Source organism: Condylostylus longicornis, unplaced genomic scaffold (genome assembly GCF_029603195.1).
Source record: "Condylostylus longicornis isolate FDR11 unplaced genomic scaffold, ASM2960319v2 ptg000083l, whole genome shotgun sequence".
Lineage (NCBI taxonomy): Eukaryota > Metazoa > Arthropoda > Insecta > Diptera > Dolichopodidae > Condylostylus > Condylostylus longicornis.
The window spans coordinates 1,722,944-1,743,622 of record NW_026578051.1 but is presented as its reverse complement, the minus strand read 5'-3'; the positions used below and the strand labels follow the sequence as shown (position 1 = coordinate 1,743,622).

The 20,679-nt window shown below is 27.4% G+C and overlaps 1 protein-coding gene across 8 annotated transcripts in view; it reads left to right on the top strand.

The window, feature by feature from the left end:
- Window positions 1–20,679, top strand: part of LOC129613331 (protein enabled) — a 139,796-nt gene that overhangs the window by 117,255 nt on the left and 1,862 nt on the right. For 4 of the 8 annotated variants that reach the window (XM_055527334.1, XM_055527333.1, XM_055527332.1 and 1 more), the window contains 7 exons: window positions 13,872–14,193; window positions 14,279–14,511; window positions 17,219–17,549; window positions 18,217–18,996; window positions 19,066–19,224; window positions 19,438–19,641; window positions 20,425–20,542. In XM_055527334.1, coding sequence (XP_055383309.1) covers window positions 13,872–14,193; window positions 14,279–14,511; window positions 17,219–17,549; window positions 18,217–18,996; window positions 19,066–19,224; window positions 19,438–19,641; window positions 20,425–20,542 — 2,147 coding nt within the window. The remainder of the gene's footprint in view (window positions 1–13,871; window positions 14,194–14,278; window positions 14,512–17,218; window positions 17,550–18,216; window positions 18,997–19,065; window positions 19,225–19,437; window positions 19,642–20,424; window positions 20,543–20,679) is intronic. The other 4 variants (XM_055527336.1, XM_055527338.1, XM_055527337.1 and 1 more) reach the window with 4 other exon arrangements.

Here is a 20,679-nt window from a genome sequence, read left to right as displayed (position 1 = left end):
TTGTTTTTATTATATAAGATCATATTTAACTGTGAAAACAACTTATAAATTAATAACAGTGTCTAGTCCAAAAAAAAAATATTTCAAAGAAACAACAACAAAAACAAAAATATCAATATAAAGCAATAAAAAAGTAATTTAAATCATTGTGAATGAAACGATTTTCTTCATTTTTTTTATAAAAAAATATTAAAAAAGTTTCGAATGTTATTTAAATGTGTGTGTTTGCTTGTTTCTGCCATGTATAAATGATTGATGAATATTCTCTTATTTTTAGCACTTTTCCGAAAAATTTTTGAAAAAAAAAAGTGCTTAAAAGTTTCACTCTGACCGTTCGTCCGCCTATCCGTACGTGGACATGTTTACAAAACTTCTACGCTCTTGAAGATAAAATGTTGAAATTTTATATATGAATTGGTCCTAATTGGTCCTCCTCTATAATAGTTATAGCAGCTCAGAGTCTCAAAAATTACATTTTTTTAATATTTATTGAAATGAAACCCTAAACATTTTTTGAAATCGTCAAACGCAAAAATGTAGTAATGAAATTTTGCTAGATGTTTTTTAAATTAACCGTTATCTAAAAAATTTTTTTTTTGTAAATTTTTCAAACTGCTTGTCTTCTAGACGATAAGCTGTAGAAGTCTAAAATTTTAACAGCTTTTAGAGACTAATAAGTAGTTCATTTTATTACAACACATTTTTTTCTAACTCGATCCAATCTCAAGTTGTTGAATAGTTGTTAAATTCGGCGCCTTATAATTTCTGATTATTTGCAAGCATTTCGAAGTTTTTATAAATACAGAAAGCTAACGGTAAATGTCATACCATTAAAAAATATAATTCTTAATTTTTCTTAACTCACGCAATTAATCCTTCAAAATTCGAGCGTTATATTAATGTCTCTTTAAATTTTTTTTTGCATTTCAAACATTGCATACATTTAGGATAAATATTCGTTTATGAATGAAAGTAATTTTAATGAGGTAGTACAAAGATTGTTTTTAAAAGTAGGATTTTTACTTGTTGAAGCGAAAAGTGCTACATTACAAACCATTGGTTTGACTTAACTTTATTTATTTTCTATATACGTACATGCCCTTGAATAGAATGATATTTAAAAAAAAATAAAATCAAATTTTCATTATGTAGAAAAAAAATTTTTCAATAAAGTTTTAAAATAATAAAAAAAAATTATTCAGTTGCTACTGGTTATGATTAAAATTTTTTTAAGTGTTTTTTTTTTATTTGTTTTAAAATTTTAATTTAATTATGACTAGAGTTAGCAAAAATATTTTATTTAGGAATTTATTGTTCATTTCGAACTCTTTTGTTTTATTTTCTTCAAAATATTTTAATTAACATATTTAATATTCATTAATATTATTAATAATTAACATAATTTATTATACATGTGATTGTATAGAGAAGTTTATTCAAAAAATGTTAATTAATTTTTATAGACCTAGTGTATGTAGGTTTTAAATTGATAAATGATTTAAGTTTGCATGTTTTAACATCTGTAATATGAGTATGTTAAATCAACAACTTCAAAGCGTGTAATAGAATTTTTTTAAGATTAGATTTTGGAATTTGGTTCATGGATGACGCTGAGTTTGGTTCATGAATGCGACGCTGAATTTTTTGACAAAACTTAAAAACATTAACTGGTTGCATTTTATGCCCTGTTCGAATTATATACAGAGTTATATAGAGAGTTATTCTGAAATAACGTATTATGAAAAGTGTTCAACTGCGCAAATTTTGTAAGAGCAAAATAAGTAATTTAAAACTATAAATTATTGTAGCTTATAATTTTTAGTAATAAATGTTTCTTTACTTAAAATATGTAGGGATATTAATAATATTTTAAGTGTAAATAAATTCTAAGCATAATAAGAATAAAATTTTGCAATTTCACATAACCAACCCCTGTAATTATGCAATAAAAATATTAGAGTTGTGGAAGTTGGTCTCAATATTTTTGGTTTTAAATTTTAAAAATTTTTAAGACATTGACTGCTTCACTGGGGCCGATTTTTAATTAAGTGAACAGACCTTGAAATTTCAACTTGACAACTTTAAAGAGACCACATAAATATCGACAATATTTAAAAAAAAAAGAAAACGTGCATTAAATCAGATCAAATTGAATTTTTTTTACCTTTGTGTGTAAAAAAAAAGAAACAAAAAATGTCGTTTTAATCTTGATTTATTACACCATCATGCATTTCTATATTCTTAACAATCTAATAATAAATTATTTACACAGAGAAAAAAATTTCATTTTGTATCAGTGAAAATTTATGAACCTTTTAACTTTTAAGACTTCAGAAAACAAAAAAAAAGCAAACGAGAAAAGTTTAATTATGCATTTTTCATTGTAGTAATATTTTCTTTGAAAAAATAAATTTTTTTTTCTCATATCACAATTTCTATGCGACCATCCAGAACAGAAATCCAGAAAAAAAATCTTTTTAAGCCGTTAAAAAACATTGAAAATCCCCTATTCTTTATTTTTGATTTATAAAATTACAATTTGATGAAATTTATTTGATTTTGTTTTATTTTTCTTGAGATTTTGATAAAATGAATGAAAAATTGTATAGAGAAAATATGTAGAGAGAAATTAAAAAAAAAGCTTAAATTAAAATTAAATGTTATTGAATTTGTTTTAATTAGGCGCCATATTTTAAATAACTCATATATAGCTTGTGAATTGAAATCTTTTATTCATCAGTTAATGCAGCGCGTTGTCTGTGACTTTTGACAGAAATAAATTGGAATAGAAATAAAATTTTTATTTTATTTTTTTTCTTTCATTTATGGTACTTAAAGTTTATTTGAATTTTAAATATTTTTTTGGGTTTTCTTGTTAAAATTGCAATGGATCGAAAATATTTAAATGCTTTTAAATTAAAATTTTGTATATAGTAAATAGTTTAACATTAATTCTCAAAAATAATCACATTTGACACCTAATTTAATATAATTTTCTCAATAATTCTCTTTCCCTTTGTTTTTGTTCGAAAGCTATAATAATAAAATTTATGAATATTTAACATTTGACATTGATATTTGATTTTTCTCTCAAAAAAATTTTTTTTTTTTTTTGATAATTTATTGAGAATTATTTATGATTTTTTTTTTTTTCATGTGTATTATGGAAAGTATGTTCAATTTTAATGCATATTGTACAGATAACAGTATTGTATAAGATTTAGATTATTGATAGTAAGAAGGAGTAAAAGTCGGAAGAGAATTTTGGAATTTGGGAAATTCATGTAATTACGTATTATGAGAGTACATAATTGAGTACTTACTGATAAATGAGAGTATTTATTGTTAAAAATTAAGGTTGAAACTGGAATACTGTGTGACTGCCAGTGTGACATCAATATAAACTATGCACTTGAGTGTAGACACACAACCGATGCGGTGAACTTCAACAACAGAACAGTGAAATGCGGTGAACTCAGAACAACAGCGGAACGACAAAATCAGCTGTTAACTTTTTTGCATAAAAAATTAGATTATTGTCAAAATATAATATCACACAGACAGGGAAGCAAATGTTGTTAAAAGAAAATCGCCAGCGATAAAATAGGATTTTAGGCTATTTTATCGCCGTCGGTTAAATTCGCCGTGGTAATTTCGCTTTATTCGGCGAAAATCGTTTTTATTCTGTGTTCAACTTTTATGTACATTGAGTAATAAGTTTGTGCTATGAATAGCCAATTTATCATTTTAATATACATATGTATGTAATTATGTAATAATCGTTTTTTTTGTATACCTAATACGAATCGTATTTTATATACATATATAACGTAAAGTACTTAAATTTATTTATAGCTCAATTTCTATTTTAATTATTTAATCATATAAATTGTTATGTAGTAAACCTTTTTCAGGCCAAATGTTATAAATAATTTTAGACCCCACGCATTGTTTTTATTAGAAATTAATTAAAACAAATGCATTTATTAATTTACTTTTAAAAATCAATTCATCAATTCATATAATAATTATAATTATTCTTATAATGCCATATAAGGTGTACACAGTGAACAAAATTTTTTTTTTTAATATTGTTATATTTAAAAAGTACTTATATAAAAGTTTTAATAAAAATTGACGATTAAAAATCAGAAAAGTCAATTTTTGCATGAAGAAAATTAAAATAAGTGAAATAATTTCTTCCGCGTCAGGTACGAACATCATGTGGTTGTCTTGCCTGCTTACCTTTTTTGCCAAAATAAATCTTTGAATGCATTCAACAAGTCGTGAGGACGATAATAGATTTTTTTCTCTCTCTTTGTTTACTATTTTTATTCGATTTGAAATTTTTTTTTTGTTGTTGTTCATTTTATTTTTGACCGATAAAAAAGACAACAATAATAAAACCAAAAAGAAAAAATAAACGTGATTCAACTGGAAAATCGTTTTTAACTCTACTCAATTATTCTCCTATCGTTTTTCATTGTTTATTTTATTTTTTCTCTTTTACTTTTTTTTTTTTAAGTATAATTTTTTCCTTTTTTTAATGTTATTGAATTTGCTTTTTTGAATAAATTTGCATTTAATTAATTTTATTGTATCGGTTTTTTTTTCCATACTTATTTTATTTTTAGGGAATTTTGTTTTATTTTGATAACTCAAATTGATATCATACTTACATACTTAATTATTATTATATAAAATGGAAGAGAAGCAAGGTTTGTGAAATAAACACACACACAATTGTAGTACATTTATTGGAATAAATCCAAATAAATTGTGATAGTGTCATCAATATATCGGAAATGATAGTTCCTAATTAGAAATTGAAAGCAAATAATAATAATAATAATAATGAAATAATTCAATAATAATAATGATAATAATGAAAATTTTGTAGCTTTGACGATAGTATTGTTGTATATGCAGAACGGTGTTGGCTATACAAACGAATTTTGATAATTATAATGTTGTGATTATGTTAAAAGTGAGTAATATTAAAGTTTTTATAATATGGGTGGACAAAAAGCAAAAAACCCTGATGATTCACTTATAATGGAATTATGTAAATTTCTTTTTTGAAGAAAAATATTTTAAAGCCACAATGATAGTTATGTTGGGATTAATAGTTTTTACCAGACCCTCCAGACCCCCTATCCAAACCAGCCAACCTCCCTAGCGAACCCTAAAAGCCGCGCGAAAGACACCCCGGATAGGTCCCCCAGGCCATCATAAAAATAAGCCCCCAAGACACGTTTTCTTTTCTTCATTAAAAACGGACAGGCACAAAGAACATACTCCACATCCTCCAACTCCGTCACATCCCGATATCTACGACATACATTCGTCGTAGCGACAGCAAGCCTCCTGGCCATTTTCCCCAAAAGGCAATGCCCCGTCAGGACCACAACCAGTGTGCTGAAACCAACCCTACCATACCTCAGCAGCATCCTCATCCTCCTTTTGTCCCTGATAGTCCACACTGTTCTGGTTACCCTACACGTGTGAGCCTCCGCCTACAAAACCCCACTCCTTCTTCAACACTCACCATCTATGACGTCATGATACGCTCTTAGTGGCAGACGCACTGACTCATCTACAATGTCAGCACTCCCGCCCGTCCCAGGTCTCGCAAGACGGTCTGCCATTTCATTACTCCGTATCCCGCTGTGACCGGGAACCCAGCACACAGTCACCCTGCACATATTGCGAAGTGCCCCACGTGCTCTCCTGCATCGATCCACCAAAGCCGACCCAACCGAGTAGGACACGAGTGCCCAATCGCCGCCCTGTTATCCACAAAAATTGCCAGCTCACATCCCCTCCACTGGTTTAGTGGCAGCCACCTTCTTCGCCCTGAGCACTGCCAAAATCTTTGCCTGGAAAACCCCACATCCATCAGGCAGCCCAATCGATGGCGCTATCCCCAACTCCTCGGAGAAGTCCTACGCCCCCGTACCATCTATGGTCCTAGAACCATCCGTATATGGGCAACCGCTCATACTTACATAGCCCTTCCGCACTCCAATCCTCCCTTTGTGAAACCACAACCCCGTAATCAACCTTCCAATCGGTATATGGCATTACAAAGTCAGACCTAATGTTCATAGGCCGCATTCCATATTCTCCCAGAATCCTACTGTGTTTGTTTTCCCTGTTTTTAAGTTTGCCAACCCGCTAAAACCAGTTCGATCCCCGCCATCCTAGGCAGGGCCAACCTGGGCACCTTCCTTTTGTTCGTGAACAATACCAGTTCATACTCAGAAAGGCCACATCCCCGCGCCCAGCCCAGTCTATAAAAACCTCCCTGCATTATCGCACTCAGTACTTCCGGATACTTACCTGAGACCAGGATTGCCACACCATCCGCATAGGCAGTAACTCTGCACCCACTATCTCCCATGAACCTATGATAACCTTCCATAACTAGGACCTCCCCTGAAAAGTGCCTCTCAGCGACAACATCCTCACTTTACTTAAGCCTCACTCAGGCACTACCATCCTCGTAGTAAGAATAGCGTAGGATACCTTTAGTTGACCGCGATTTTCTTCTGGTTATCTGTGTTATTACGAGCTCTTTACCTTCCAGTTCTCATAGTTCCACATTGGAGATTTTTTTTTCTTCTTCTGAGGAAGAATATACGGGATCTTCGGACTTCCGCATTTATTTTTGAATTACTCCTAAACAACAGTATTGGTTTTATGCAAGCGCCGAAGAGCTTAACTAAGTTTTTCTACTTAGACCGAACGATGTCTATATAGCCTATATTCTTCCAAATGCTACTCTAGCCAGCCTAACCCTATGCAAGATGTCTTCCTCTGTACTACCTTGAGTAATAATTATACAACCGAGATAAATGAATTTTGTTACGTTCTCTGTTTAATAGCATAATTTATCTTGAATTGGCTTGTGTTTCTGCTATTCGGAGTTCAGGTGCTTTTGCTTTTACATGTAGAAAGTCGAGTTTCACTTTGCATTTCTTCATATGTATAGGAAAGTAGGGTAATGTCATTCGCGTAGTCTAGATTTTCTAGGAAACTTGCCAATGACCATATCAAGTCCGCAGGTGTGCGCGTGATTTCTTTCATTAATTCATTTAGAACTATATTGGAGAGAACTGGGGAGAGTGGACAATATTGTTTATCTCCAGTTCCTATATTGCGTTATTATTTCTTATAGTTGAATTAAATTTAACTGTAGTTACGATAACATTTTATTTTGGAGAGTCCAAGTGTGTGAAAAAATAAAAAAATAAAGTGTTTTAAATTTCTCGGTAATATTTGTTGGCAATTCAAATGATTGTAAAAGACGAAGTATTAAGTATTAGTTTTATACGCGAGTACGTAATACGCCAACGTAGCATATGTTTGGACATTAACACCAATAGAAAATGATATAAATTCCTTAATTCCATAATTTTCGTTCTACTTAAAAAATTTGATTTCTTTTTTCAAAATTAATTATTATTCAATAAAAATGAAGCGTCATTTATTTTTACTTTTGACACATCTCCTTAAGCAACTTTTGATGTCATTTTTTTTCACCTTTTTTTGATGTCGTCCTTGAATATAATTATTTTTGCTTTTTACGGTAATAAAATTTTAAAATAAAAATTTAATTTTTTCTTTAAATTCAATACTTAAATAAGTATTTAAAGTAGATTTCCATTAACGATATTAATTAACGAAGATTGAAAATCGTAAAGAGCAATACATTGTGATTTTAAAATTATTATTGAATATTGAGGTGCAATTCAACTCAAGAAATAAAACAAGACAAAAAAAAATTTTTTTTTTAAATTATTAAAAATGGTGATGCCACTTTAAAGATATTTTTTGCTGCAGCTTAATAATACAATAAGTAACTTCATTGAATTTTAATCCGATTCATACTTACATGCAATATCTTTGGTGTGTACATTAAAATTTAAACTTTCAGTATTGTGTGAGTATCATGTATAGGAATAGGTGTAAAAATATTATGCATTATATTAGGAGCAGACGCGGTTGGTATAGGCAAGAATTGAAAAATTTCAAGAATTTTTTGTATTGGCTTAATAAAATTTCAATTTTAGTTATATTTAGTCATAAAATTTTTAATGTTATTTTTTATCGCTAAATCGCCTAAGTAATTTTTTTTTTGCCAATTCTAGTCATTTTTATTTATATATGAATAAGTATTGTACAAAAATTCAATAAAATATGCAATGACAATATTGAATCAAAAAAAATTACTTATTTAAATTAAGTGGGTTTTGTAATATAAAAAAATATTTAATTACATTTAAGAACACAAAAATACTGCGCATTATATAGAGTCTTTCAGACTTAAATAAAAATATTATAATATAGGGTCTCTCGAAGTGCGACACTTTAATTTTTTTAATTTTTTCACTATTTGTATTAAAATAATAGCTCATAATAATTACATGTATGTGAGAAATTACGTCATTTAAATATCCACTTAGAACACATCTATAGGCTGTCATATACGAAAATCAAACTTTTCAATGACTCGCTCACAATAGTCTCAATAAAAAATAGTAAATTTCTGTTTTGTTGAGCCGGAATCATTTTGCGGAATTGACCCAACCAAAATTCATAAGCTGGTTCAAGTAGCGAAGTGAAGAAGAAAGGGTTGGAGTTTTGGAACGTTCTGGGCTTCGTCAAGCAAAAAGGTTTTTGTGTAGTACCAACAAGAGAGCTTTAAAGTGGTCACAAGGACACCGATGAATCCTGTGAGAATTTTCAACAGTATTCTGACGGGGCACTGCATGTTTAAGAAATATCTAAGCGAATTGGGTGTAGGAACTGATGGATCTGGCAGGTTATGTTGTGGAAGGGGAGATGACAACGACGCACCTTCAAGTTTAATGTGAAGGGTCGGTGTTTGGGAGGCACAACAGATTTTTTAGGTCGCCGTGCATCATCGCATGGATTCGCAACCTACAATCTGCAATTCTTATTCTCTCATATTATATAAGACACAATACATTAATTGTATGAGTGGAAAGTTCTGCTCTATAGAGATTTCTGAGTAGGGAATTAATATCATACTTCTTGATTGTATTATATCATTCAGTTGTAAACACCCTTCAATTAAACATATTTATACATGTTTATATATGTAGATAAGTATATGTATTATTTATATGTATGTACTCATAATGTTTTTGTATGCGTACATGTGTTTGAAATATAATACGCATATAAATATAAAAATAACATTCACAATCTCTGTTAGAAATCACATAACAGAAAATCGATCCCGTAACCACATTTCATATAAGATAATATTTTATTCAAGTTCAAATATTTAAAAATTTTTTTTTTTTATAATTAGGTTTACTTTCAATTTATTAATTTAATATAATTGTAAAGTGATATTATATTTAATTAATTAACATAATTGGAAAAAAAAATAATCAATTTAAAATTTTAATTTTTTTAATCGACTAATTGAATTTTAATTAAATTTATTAATGAAATAGGACTAAATATGGAAATTACAAAAATGGTTTTTCCTTAATGGGAAACAGCAAACACAGCGCTCCACTCCAAATAAATATGAACTTCTAAATTTCTATATTCTAAAGCTAAATATTATTACAGACTTTGGTTTACTTGCACGATTAGTTTTTGAAATATTTAATATATTCTCTTTAAGTTGCATGACAGCTAATCTGTTGTCCGTCCGAATTAGTACAATTCCAATAGCAGTCGCCCTTGATAAAAAAAAAACTATTTAGGAAAGTTAGGTGATATTTGCTTTATTCGTTTTTAAGTCATCGTACAATCGGGTGGGCGGGCATGTCTTAAAGTTGTCCAAGAATATATTTTATTCTTGTTCGTACCGCGGACAATCCCTACAAGTGATTGTAAACTCCATGTCAAATTTAATATACTCGTACTCTTCACTAGGGTGCACCCTGCACAAAAATTTATCGTAAATTTCAATTTAGTTTATTTGGTCCAATTTACAAGAACGTAATAACCTTTCAATAATAAGTAAGTTCAATTTATATTTTAACACCTAATTAAATTAAGTTATACTTGAAAAATAAGTAGGTATTAAAATAAAATTCTTGAAATATTCTTCTTACACTAGATTTTCTACTACCCAGAAACCAGAGCTATAAGCAAGTCTACCTACGAAGTAATTTTTTTTTTTTGCAATTTATTTTTAAAGTGTGTGTATTATGTAATTTTGGGTTTTTTTTTTCTTATAAATTAATAAAATAATTTTATTTTTTTTAATAATCGATGAATGTGTACAGATGTAGCTTTAGTTTACACTTACACCATCATTTTATACTATTGTCTAAAAAATTTATTTAAAATGTTTAAATTCCTTTAATAAATTTATTGTAAGTATAAACTTTTTTGTTTTTGGTTGAATTGCGATTTTAGGCCACAGTTAAGAATTAGAGTGTTGAATGTTATAATTAAAAAAAATAAATTTACCTTTTTCTAATGTTTAGCACCTTTTGAACTGCAATTTGGATGAAACAAAACTAAAAATGTAGACAAAAACATTTGTTGTCCTATAATTTCTCTCAAAAATTTACTTAACTCTCATTTTAATAAAGACTATGACTTTGAATGAAAAATTGTATGAAATTTAAGAGAGAATTGAAAATTTGTGAATAAAAAGAGAATGTGCTTGCAGAATGTACTTGATAATGTGGATTGCACTGCATTGTCGTCATATTTAACTAAGAAATTAGTATTAATTAAAAATTAAAATGAAATTTTTTATTAGACCTCTTATAATCAAAAAAAAATTCATGAAATTCTTTATTAAATGCCACCTAATATTATAACATTTATTCAATTAGTAGCATTCACACTCAAACTTCTGATAATTTTAAATAGTATGCTATGTGTATGTACATATACATGTATATATGCATATCTTTTATAATAAAATGGTTTCTACTAGTTGTGGTCAGTGTTAAATTAAACTACATATTTAAGTATATTATGTTAATTGATATGTTCAACTTAAATTTAATTTTCATAAAATAGTGTTTACATTAATTTTCATTACACAGAGAGAAAGAGAGAGAAAAAAAAATCACGAAATATCGCTTCACTCGTGCGCCCATTCAGATCACCAAATTATATTGTATATATTTTTCATTTTTATCATAAATTAAAACGAAAAACATACATTCCAAAAGTATAAACTTTCGATAATGTAATTGAAAGTAAATAACGAAAATTTCGATAGTACACTGTTAAAAAATATACGATAAATAATTTGGCAATTTGGTAAGAATAGGTTCAGATATGAGAAATGCATTTAATGCTTTATACAATTAAATTTTATAAAATTGTCCACGTATCTCTAGGTACTGTAGTTATATTTAATAGAATATAATAAATTATTATTATGAGATAATAAACAAACTATGTGTAATTATAATTGGAATTATAAAAAGTTTTTAAGCAGGCAAACATGTTGCATTCATGTATCATAATAAAAAGTATCAATCAAACATGTTGCATTATACTTGAATTTTTTATGTAGATTCACAAAAATCTCCTATTCAATATTGTCCTACTAAATGATATTGTATAACGGGATTTTATTCAGCCCAATCACGATTTCATTACTTATAAGAATTAGTTACAAGAATTGGTAACACAAACTCCATATCCTGTTCCAACTAAGTGAAGGAATAGCGTCTATTTAAGTGAAGAAATGGCGACGGCTATTTTCCTAAAAATTGCTTGTTAAATGTCATATACTTTTGATAATATGACAATATTCTTATTATTCCAAATTCTATTTCTGATTATTTATAATAAGTAAGAGTAAAATTTCATAATACAATAATACAATACCATAATTTTTAAGATTTTTAAGCAACAACTTCTTTCAGTGCATTATTATAACATGAATTTCATATCATGAATGAAAAGTTTCATTAAAGGAGAATAACAACAACTAAAGAAACATTTCTTATCTTATTTTTTCTAAAGAAACATACACAAAAAGAAAAAGAAGAAATACGTAGATGTAAGAGTTAAAAAAAAAATTACTTGCAAGAAACCAATTTTTTTTTTCTAAATATTACAAAATGCATCGACAAGTTAGTCGATAACAAATTTTCACTCTGAATACAATAAAATTTTATAAATTTTTCATTCTCTCAAAAAATTATTTTAAAAAATTATTTTGACAAAAAATTAAAGCAATCTATTATTTTTTGAACAAATATTTTTGAAATTTTATTTTAGAAAATTTTAGAATAAAATCAGTTGATTCAAAAATGTTCTTTAAATAATTTATTAGAGCTCCAACTCCTTTGGTTTTGGTTAAGGAATTAGAAAAATTAAAAAAAAAATTGTGTTTAAATTTGATTGGAAATTAGAATAAATTCAAGATTTTCTATAAAATTTGTTTTTAAATCACTTAAAATTTGCTGTTACCAACATTTAATCGCTCCTACCATTCGAAAAACACAAAATTATGGAAGAATATGATTTGCCTAGAATGCTATCGAATATTTCTAAAGAATGTTCAACAAAATATAATAGACCAGAACATCATTATTACTCTATTCAAGAACTCAGAAATATTCCGCAAAATATCGAAAATACATCAAATAATTCAATAGGAGAAACGCAAAAATATTGTGTTCCAGAAAAACCATTTTTATCTTCAGAAAATCTTTATAATTCTTCTCAGACAATCACACCACTTATTACAACATCTTCAGTTATACCACATAAGCAACAGAATGAAAATGAAGGTAATATAATAATGGAAAGAAATAAAGATGATTATATATTTAATGCACTATCTTCAATGTCAACATTCACTTCATCTTCATTATCAGCAGCAGCAGAAACAACAACAGGTGACAACAACAATATAACATCTTGTAGAAATACAACAATATTACCATTACAAAATTCCTACAGTACAGTCGAATCAATAAAATTTAATAAATCAATTATTGCTATTGGCAACGCCGACGATATTAATAATATTGATATTAATAATAAATGTTATAATAATCAAATGATATCAGTTGCAAATATCAACAATAATACAAATTTAATAGGAATAAAAAGGAATTCTTTAATAAAAGTTCAAAAACCTTTACGAATATTTAATAAGAATTTAAAGGATAGTAACAATAGCATAAATAATAAAAATAATTCTGTGATGATAGTATCATCATCACCATTACCAACACCATCAACAATATCAACATCATCATCATCATGTGGAAAAGAATTAATTTATAATAATTATTATCGTAGTAATAGTTATTATGATAATTATCATATTCGAAGTGATAATATTCTATATGACAACAATAATACACATCATAATTCATTGTTATACAATAATAATAATTACTATTATTATAATAATAGTGATGATAAATATTGTGATAGTAATAAAAATGATTATGATGACAATAGTAATAGACTTAATGATAATAATGGAATAAAAAATAAAGAAGATTCGCTTGAAGCTGGTTATACTTATGAATATGGCGATAATTTTAATGGTCATTTATCATATTGGGATAATAGAAATTCAAATTATTATTATTGGTATATTTTCTATATTTAAAATTAAATAAAACAAAAATATAAAAATTTTAAAATAATTATTTGTAGAGAAATATTGCGTCAAAGATAGTTATTTATGTAGCCATTTAAATTTAATCGATTCAAATCGATTAATTATTTCGATTGAATCGATTTATGAAATGAAAAACCTCATATAGAGATTTATGCAGTTATTCTTTAAAATCCTAAAAGTTTTTTTTCTTACATAAAAATATAAAAATTTTTTAAATAAAACTAATTCAAAATTTTTTTATTATCTTTTAATTTTTCTCCAGTGAACAAAGTATAATTGGTGCTCGGGCTTCTGTAATGGTATATGATGATGGTCAAAAAAAATGGGTACCATCTGGTACATCATCAGGCCTAAGTAAAGTTCAAATATATCATCATCAACAAAATAATACATTCCGTGTTGTTGGTAGAAAATTACAAGATCATGAAGTTGTTATTAATTGTTCAATATTAAAAGGATTAAAATATAATCAAGCGACACCAACATTTCATCAATGGCGTGATTCAAAACATGTATATGGTTTGAATTTTTCAAGTCAACAAGATGCTGAAGCATTTGCTAGAGCAATGATGCATGCATTAGAGGTAAAATATAAAAAATAATTTAAAATTAAAAAAAAAATTATGAAATAAATAAATATGATAATTATAATATTTGTTTTTATTTTAGGTTTTAAGTGGTCGTGTTATACCGAATACAGCACCACCTCCAACAAATGGTAATATATATGAAGAGGATATGGGTTATAGAACAATGACTAGAGAAGATGCCGCAATTATACAACAGCAACAAAATTTAACTGGTACAACAACACCATCAGCGCAGACACCAACTTCACAAAATAATTCCAATATACCACAAAGTCCACCAGCAGCACAACAGGGTCATCATCGTACAAGCAGGTATTTTTTTTTTAAATGGTGTCGGCAATATTTTCTTTTCTTTTTAGAATATTTTTCTGATATTTTCCGGATAGATCAAGCACCATAGAAATTTTTGTTTTTCTGTAAATGAAAAGGAGGTTCGAATTACGAACATTTTTTTTTTTTTTTTGTAGTAAAAATGATAAGTGATGTGTAGAAAAATTAAATTTTTTTTTTCATTTAAGCCAATATTTCTGATTTTAAAATTGCAATATTTTAAAATTGTGCGAATTTATGTACGCATGTAATTTTAGAGTTGCAGTTGCTGAACTATTATTGCAATTTTAAAATTTAAATATATTTAGTCATAAGCTAGAATTAGATGTGAACATTGAAAATTGTTAGTTTGTCTTTATATTTTTGAAGAACTGGTTGTATTCAGTAATAGATTTTTAAGAATATTTTTTTTTTTGGAAATGCATGAAAATTATGTATAATGGACTGACAATAATTAATTATTTAATTATTATTTTCTCAGTATTAAAAAATTTAGTTTAAGTAATTAAGATTCCTTATAATTCTAAGGGTAGGTTCCTTTCAAATTCTTTATTTCTGTTAATAGATGTAGATATGCTGACCGAAGTTCGAAATCTTTTTACTCAATTAAGTAGTAAATATTTCCTTAATTAAAACAGATTCTACAATTTCAATTAAATTAAGTAAATTTTAATTATCCCTTTTATATTTCTTATATTTGTTGTTTTAACAACATCCCAAAACATTCAATATTAATTCTTAATTCTCGAATATTCATTGCATTCTCCCTTAAATTGGAAATCCACCTTTGATCAAAATTATTTTTTATTAACCTGAAACGTTACCAAGTATTTGATTGTGTTTCGCATATTTGAAATTTCTCCTATTTCGAATTGTGGCTGTAATTAATTTGAGCTATGAAAGCTACATTGCATTATTTGAAATTCCTCGTCGGAATCTAAAATAAAATTCAAAAACCAGAAATGACAACAAGCTTTAAAAAAATATTTTCAATTTTAAATATTTATAATTTATTAATAAAAAAATACAATTGGAGTTTTTTTTTTATTGTCCTCAAGTTTAAGTGTTATCAATTTTAATTGCAATCAATTTTTATGATTCATTCAAATATGAACGAACAATACAGCACTGGTCAAAAATGAGATTTTGCTTTTTTGTTGAAACTTCATTCAATTTCTTATTCAAATGAAATTTTTTTATCATATTTTTATAGTTGTTTTAGGTTTTCTTTTTTTTTACTTCCTCTATAATTTATCGAAATATGCTTTGTGATTTTGAAATTAAAAAAAAAATTATAAAATTACGAAATAAAATGAAAATATGGAAGGTTTCTTTTTTAGATTATTATGAATTTATAATTATTGTACTTACTAAGTTTTATGTGAAAGCTATGAAAATAATTATAAAAAAGAAATCCTTATCAACAATAAAAGGTTGTCGGTAAAATAAATTATTAGAATTATTGGGGCTTTTTGTTTTTTTGAGGTTAAGAGATTAGAATGTTGAGCATAAATAAATATTCTGCTTTATAATCAAATTGTAATTGAATTTTTATATTACACTGCCTTTCCTGAATGCAATTTTAATTTTAATATTTGATTCGTACAATGAAGTACAGAAAATAAATTAGATTTTAGAATACAAGAGCATCTTCCAAAATCCAGATCTAATGTCAATTAAAATTGTAGAGCTAAATAAGTAAAGTTGACGTTAAATATTAATTTTAGTTTTTAGTCTATTTTAGATTAGTAAGTTGATATTTTCGAGCATATTCTTTGAATGATTTTCTTAAAATATTGCAATTCCCCACATTAGAATTAAAAATATTACATTTAAATAACGATTTTTTTTTTTATTTTATTAAAATTATTTTAGCTTTACGCTTGCATCTTTTATTTATAACAATTTATTTTTAAAATTATTTTGTAAAATTTGTACTAAGTATTTTCTGATATTTTCTTTATAATTTCTATTCTAATTATTTGATTACACAAGACAAAACAATTTTTTTTAGTTTTCAGCTGCTTATATTTTTATTTTTAAACTTATGTTTCGTTGAAATCCAATTTTTATTTACTATTTTTTAATTTAAATAACATTACATTTGATTTTACTTAAAATAATTTTTTTTTAAATTTTTTGCTGCTCTTTAATTTGCTTCAATTATTTTAAAACTTTTTCTTTTGTACGCTCAAAAAGTAATTGTCATTTCTGAAGAAATCATTCTCCCTTTTTGATATCTAGCGTCCCCTAGAAATTTTTCATTTTGTCAAATTCGATTTTCCTATGAAATATTCACAATTTATGTTATTCTTATGTCATTCAGTTTATCCGAAAATAGAAAGCACTTTAATAATATAATTAAATATTTTATAGCACTTTTGATTCAAACTATAAAAAACATATTGTATATAGGTGTAATTATTAAACCCCTATTTTATTTTACCTTCCCATTACTTTTTTTCAGAGTATATGTGAAAAAAAAAAATACAAAAAACAAAAAATTTAAATATTTTAATTAACCTTTTTAATAACAATAGTTTTGTGTCTTGTGTGATTTTAATTTTATTTTTATATATTTTTTTTTTTTTCAAAAAAAAATTTTTTTATATATCTTCTCCTACCTCATCTTCATCTCTAAAACATCAAAAAAAAAAAAAATTCGAATATTATTATTAAAATTATAAAGAAATTCTATTAGTGCACCACCGGCACCTCAACCACCACAAATGTCAATGCCGCAACAACAGAATTTATATCAACAACAGCAACCACAACAGCAGCAATCACAACAATCTCAGCAACAACAGCAACCGCCACAAGGAATGATGAATGGAATAATACAACAGCAACAAGTTGTACAACAACAGCAGCAACAACAGCAGGTACAACAACAATTGCCACAACAACAAGTGACACAATATCATGCACCACAGGTAACGCCACAACAATTATCACAGCAACCGCCACCACATCATCCCCTTTATACTTCACAGCATTCGCTTAATAGTTATAATCAGGTGATTTTTTGTTTGTTTGTTGTTTAATTTTTGGATGTCATTTGTATATTTTTCATTTTTTAAGGCTTTAGTTACTAAAATTATCATATTAATTTTTTCAATTATAATTGATTTTAAACTTAATTACGTTAAATTTAATTAGAATAAAGTTAATTTTAATATTATTTTTTATTTGCATAATTTTGTAATCGTAGATTTAAAAATATTTACACTATTTTACATAAGAACATTATGTATGTATTTGCATGTTATGTAGAATTGTATTCTTGTATGTGGTTATAAAATTTTCTAAATTCATGAACTTTATTTTTTAATCTCATCATAAAAATTTCTTAAATTATTTTTTCTTATTTTATTTCTTTTTATGTTCTCTATGATTTTCCTCTCGACGAAATATATTAAAAAAAATCATCAAATTGGTCATAAAATTCACTAAAAATTAACAAAATAAAAAAAAAATTGCTTGAGAATGCTTGCTTCTTGCTCTTTAATTAAAAAACAACAAATACAATTTTACATCAAAATTTTTAAAAATATATTAAAAACATTACTAAACATTTGTACATAACATTAAATATTCATTAACACAACAATAAATTAACAATATTTATTCATCAAACATAAATAACATAAATAACGACACAACATTAAAAATAAAAAAACACAGTCGCAATATCAACAGCCAATTTTTATCACATCAAATTCTAATGCAAATTTAAATCAGGCACCACCTCAACCGCCACCACATCAAAATGGTGGAAATCAAATTTATTTACCCACAAATCATCAACAATCGCAACAACAGCAACAACAATCACAACATCCAGGTATTCCAACATCGGCCAGTACGAATAGTGTAGTATATGCTAGCCAACAATCTGTAGGACCACAGCAACAGCCACAGCAAATTTTACAACAGCAACAACCTCCGCAACAGATGCCACCACAATTAAATAGTTACGGACAGACAAATGGACAAACAACAACGGATGGTCCATATGGACAAATACCGATGGCTCCACCAATGATGCAGCCTCAACCACCACAACAGCAACCACAACAACAACAACAAGCACAATCAAATAATATTCCAATGCCACCACCAATAATGGGAAGAATACAAGGAGGTGGTGGAGCAGGAGGAGGAGGAGGGCCGCCGGTAGCACCTCCACCTCCACCAGCTGGTTTTGGACCAATATCGAATAATTATAATTCAACAGGTCCTCCACAACCACCAGCTCCTCCAATGGCCCCATTGTGTCCACCACAACCTCCAGCGCCACCAATGATGTTAAATAATAATAGTGGAAGTAATGGGCCAACAGTAGGTGCCCCACCACCACCACCTCCTCCCCCGATGGGTGGTTTAGCAGCAAGATCTGATGATAATAGTATAGGTTCATTAGCAGCACAATTACAACAAGCAAGACTTAAGAAAAATAATAAGGTAACAATATTTTTCTTGATTCATTTTTTGTAAGAAATTCTTTTTAATATCTTGTATTTTATTTTTTAGACTACACCACCACCAACTGAAAATAGCGGTAGCAGTACATCAAGCGGTGGAAGCGGAAATTATGGAACTATAGGACGCACAACGCATGGTATGGCTTCTATGATGGATGAAATGGCAAAAACTTTAGCTCGTCGAAGAGCTCAAGCTGAAAAGAAGGATGTAAGTAACATTATTATTTGTTTTTAGCACTTAAAATTTTGGTACCTATAGATTATTTAGTAAGGCAGCAAAAAGAAAGAAGCATGTCCAATAATTTTAACACTTTTTTTTGTTTCACACTTTTGAAATTTTGTTAATTTGTCTTTTTAAAACTGCTAACGTGGGTTTTGTGTTTTTTTTTTCCTTTTATTAACAATTTTTTTGTTGGTATAGCCTGAACCGGGCGAAGAAAATCAATCCAAACAACGACCTTGGGAAAAATCAAATACTTTACCCCATAAACTAGGAGGTGGTTCTAATTCCATTAGTAGTAATAACAATAATATTAATAATAATAGTAATATTAATAGCGGTAATGAATCACCGCGACCTATAAGAAAGCGTTTCGGAAGTGCCAGCGAAGAAACTATACTTAAGGTAAGTAGTGTAATATTTTAAAAGAACTTAAAAATTCAAGTATGTACGTTATATAGATAGGTAGGTTTTTATTCTGAAAACTTGAATTTATAGAGTGTTTAATTTTACGTGTAGTTGAGAAAAAATTACAGTATATGTACATGTACGTTCTCGTAAATACGTTTTAGGAAGTTTTAAAAAAAATTTGTGGAGTGTAGCGTTTTTTTTTTAAATGTAGTTACATTTGATTTCAAAATCATGGTAATATTGTTTTACTCAAGTCTATTAATTAACAGGGTTTAAATTGTATTAGTACAGTAAGTATTACCACGAAATTGAAATCAGTTTTGACAAAGTACCTTAGTTCTACTTACCTTGTAAAATTGGAAACTGTTTAAAACTTGCTGCAAATTAAAATTTTAATTAGTATAAAAACTTTTGTATATATATAAAGCATTGGCCTCCATTGATTTCCAGCTTTGTAAATATTTTCAAATAATATTAAAAGCAAACACTCTAGACCTCTTGAAATTACGATATTTACGTTATATATTTTTATTTCAAGAAGAGTAATATTTTTTTTTACCTAATATGGATGTCTAACAAATTAAAGTTTTGACATCAACTTGACATTTTTGCAATTTAATACAACCTGTCGGAAAGAGAATTAATTTTGCTAGTGTTTACACCAAAATGTTAAAATAAAGTCAAATTCAATTCAACTTGAATTAATTTTATTTGAATCACAAAAATTTTTCATTATAAATTATTAATCTTGAAATTTTTTTTTATTGTGTATTTTAGCAAGTCAATGGTGAAGGTTTATCATTATCATTATCAGCGGATTTGGATAGTTTAAAGGCTGAAATAGTAAGAGAAATGCGATTAGAAATTCAAAAAGCAAAACAAGAAATAATAGAAGGTAGCAATTACGCACAATTATCAATTGAATCAATATTAACCAAACCAAATCAAGAGATCCAATTAATTCCAATAAAACCAAATCAAAAAATCCTCCAATTAATTCCATTTTTAATCCTTCAATTATTTTTTTATAAT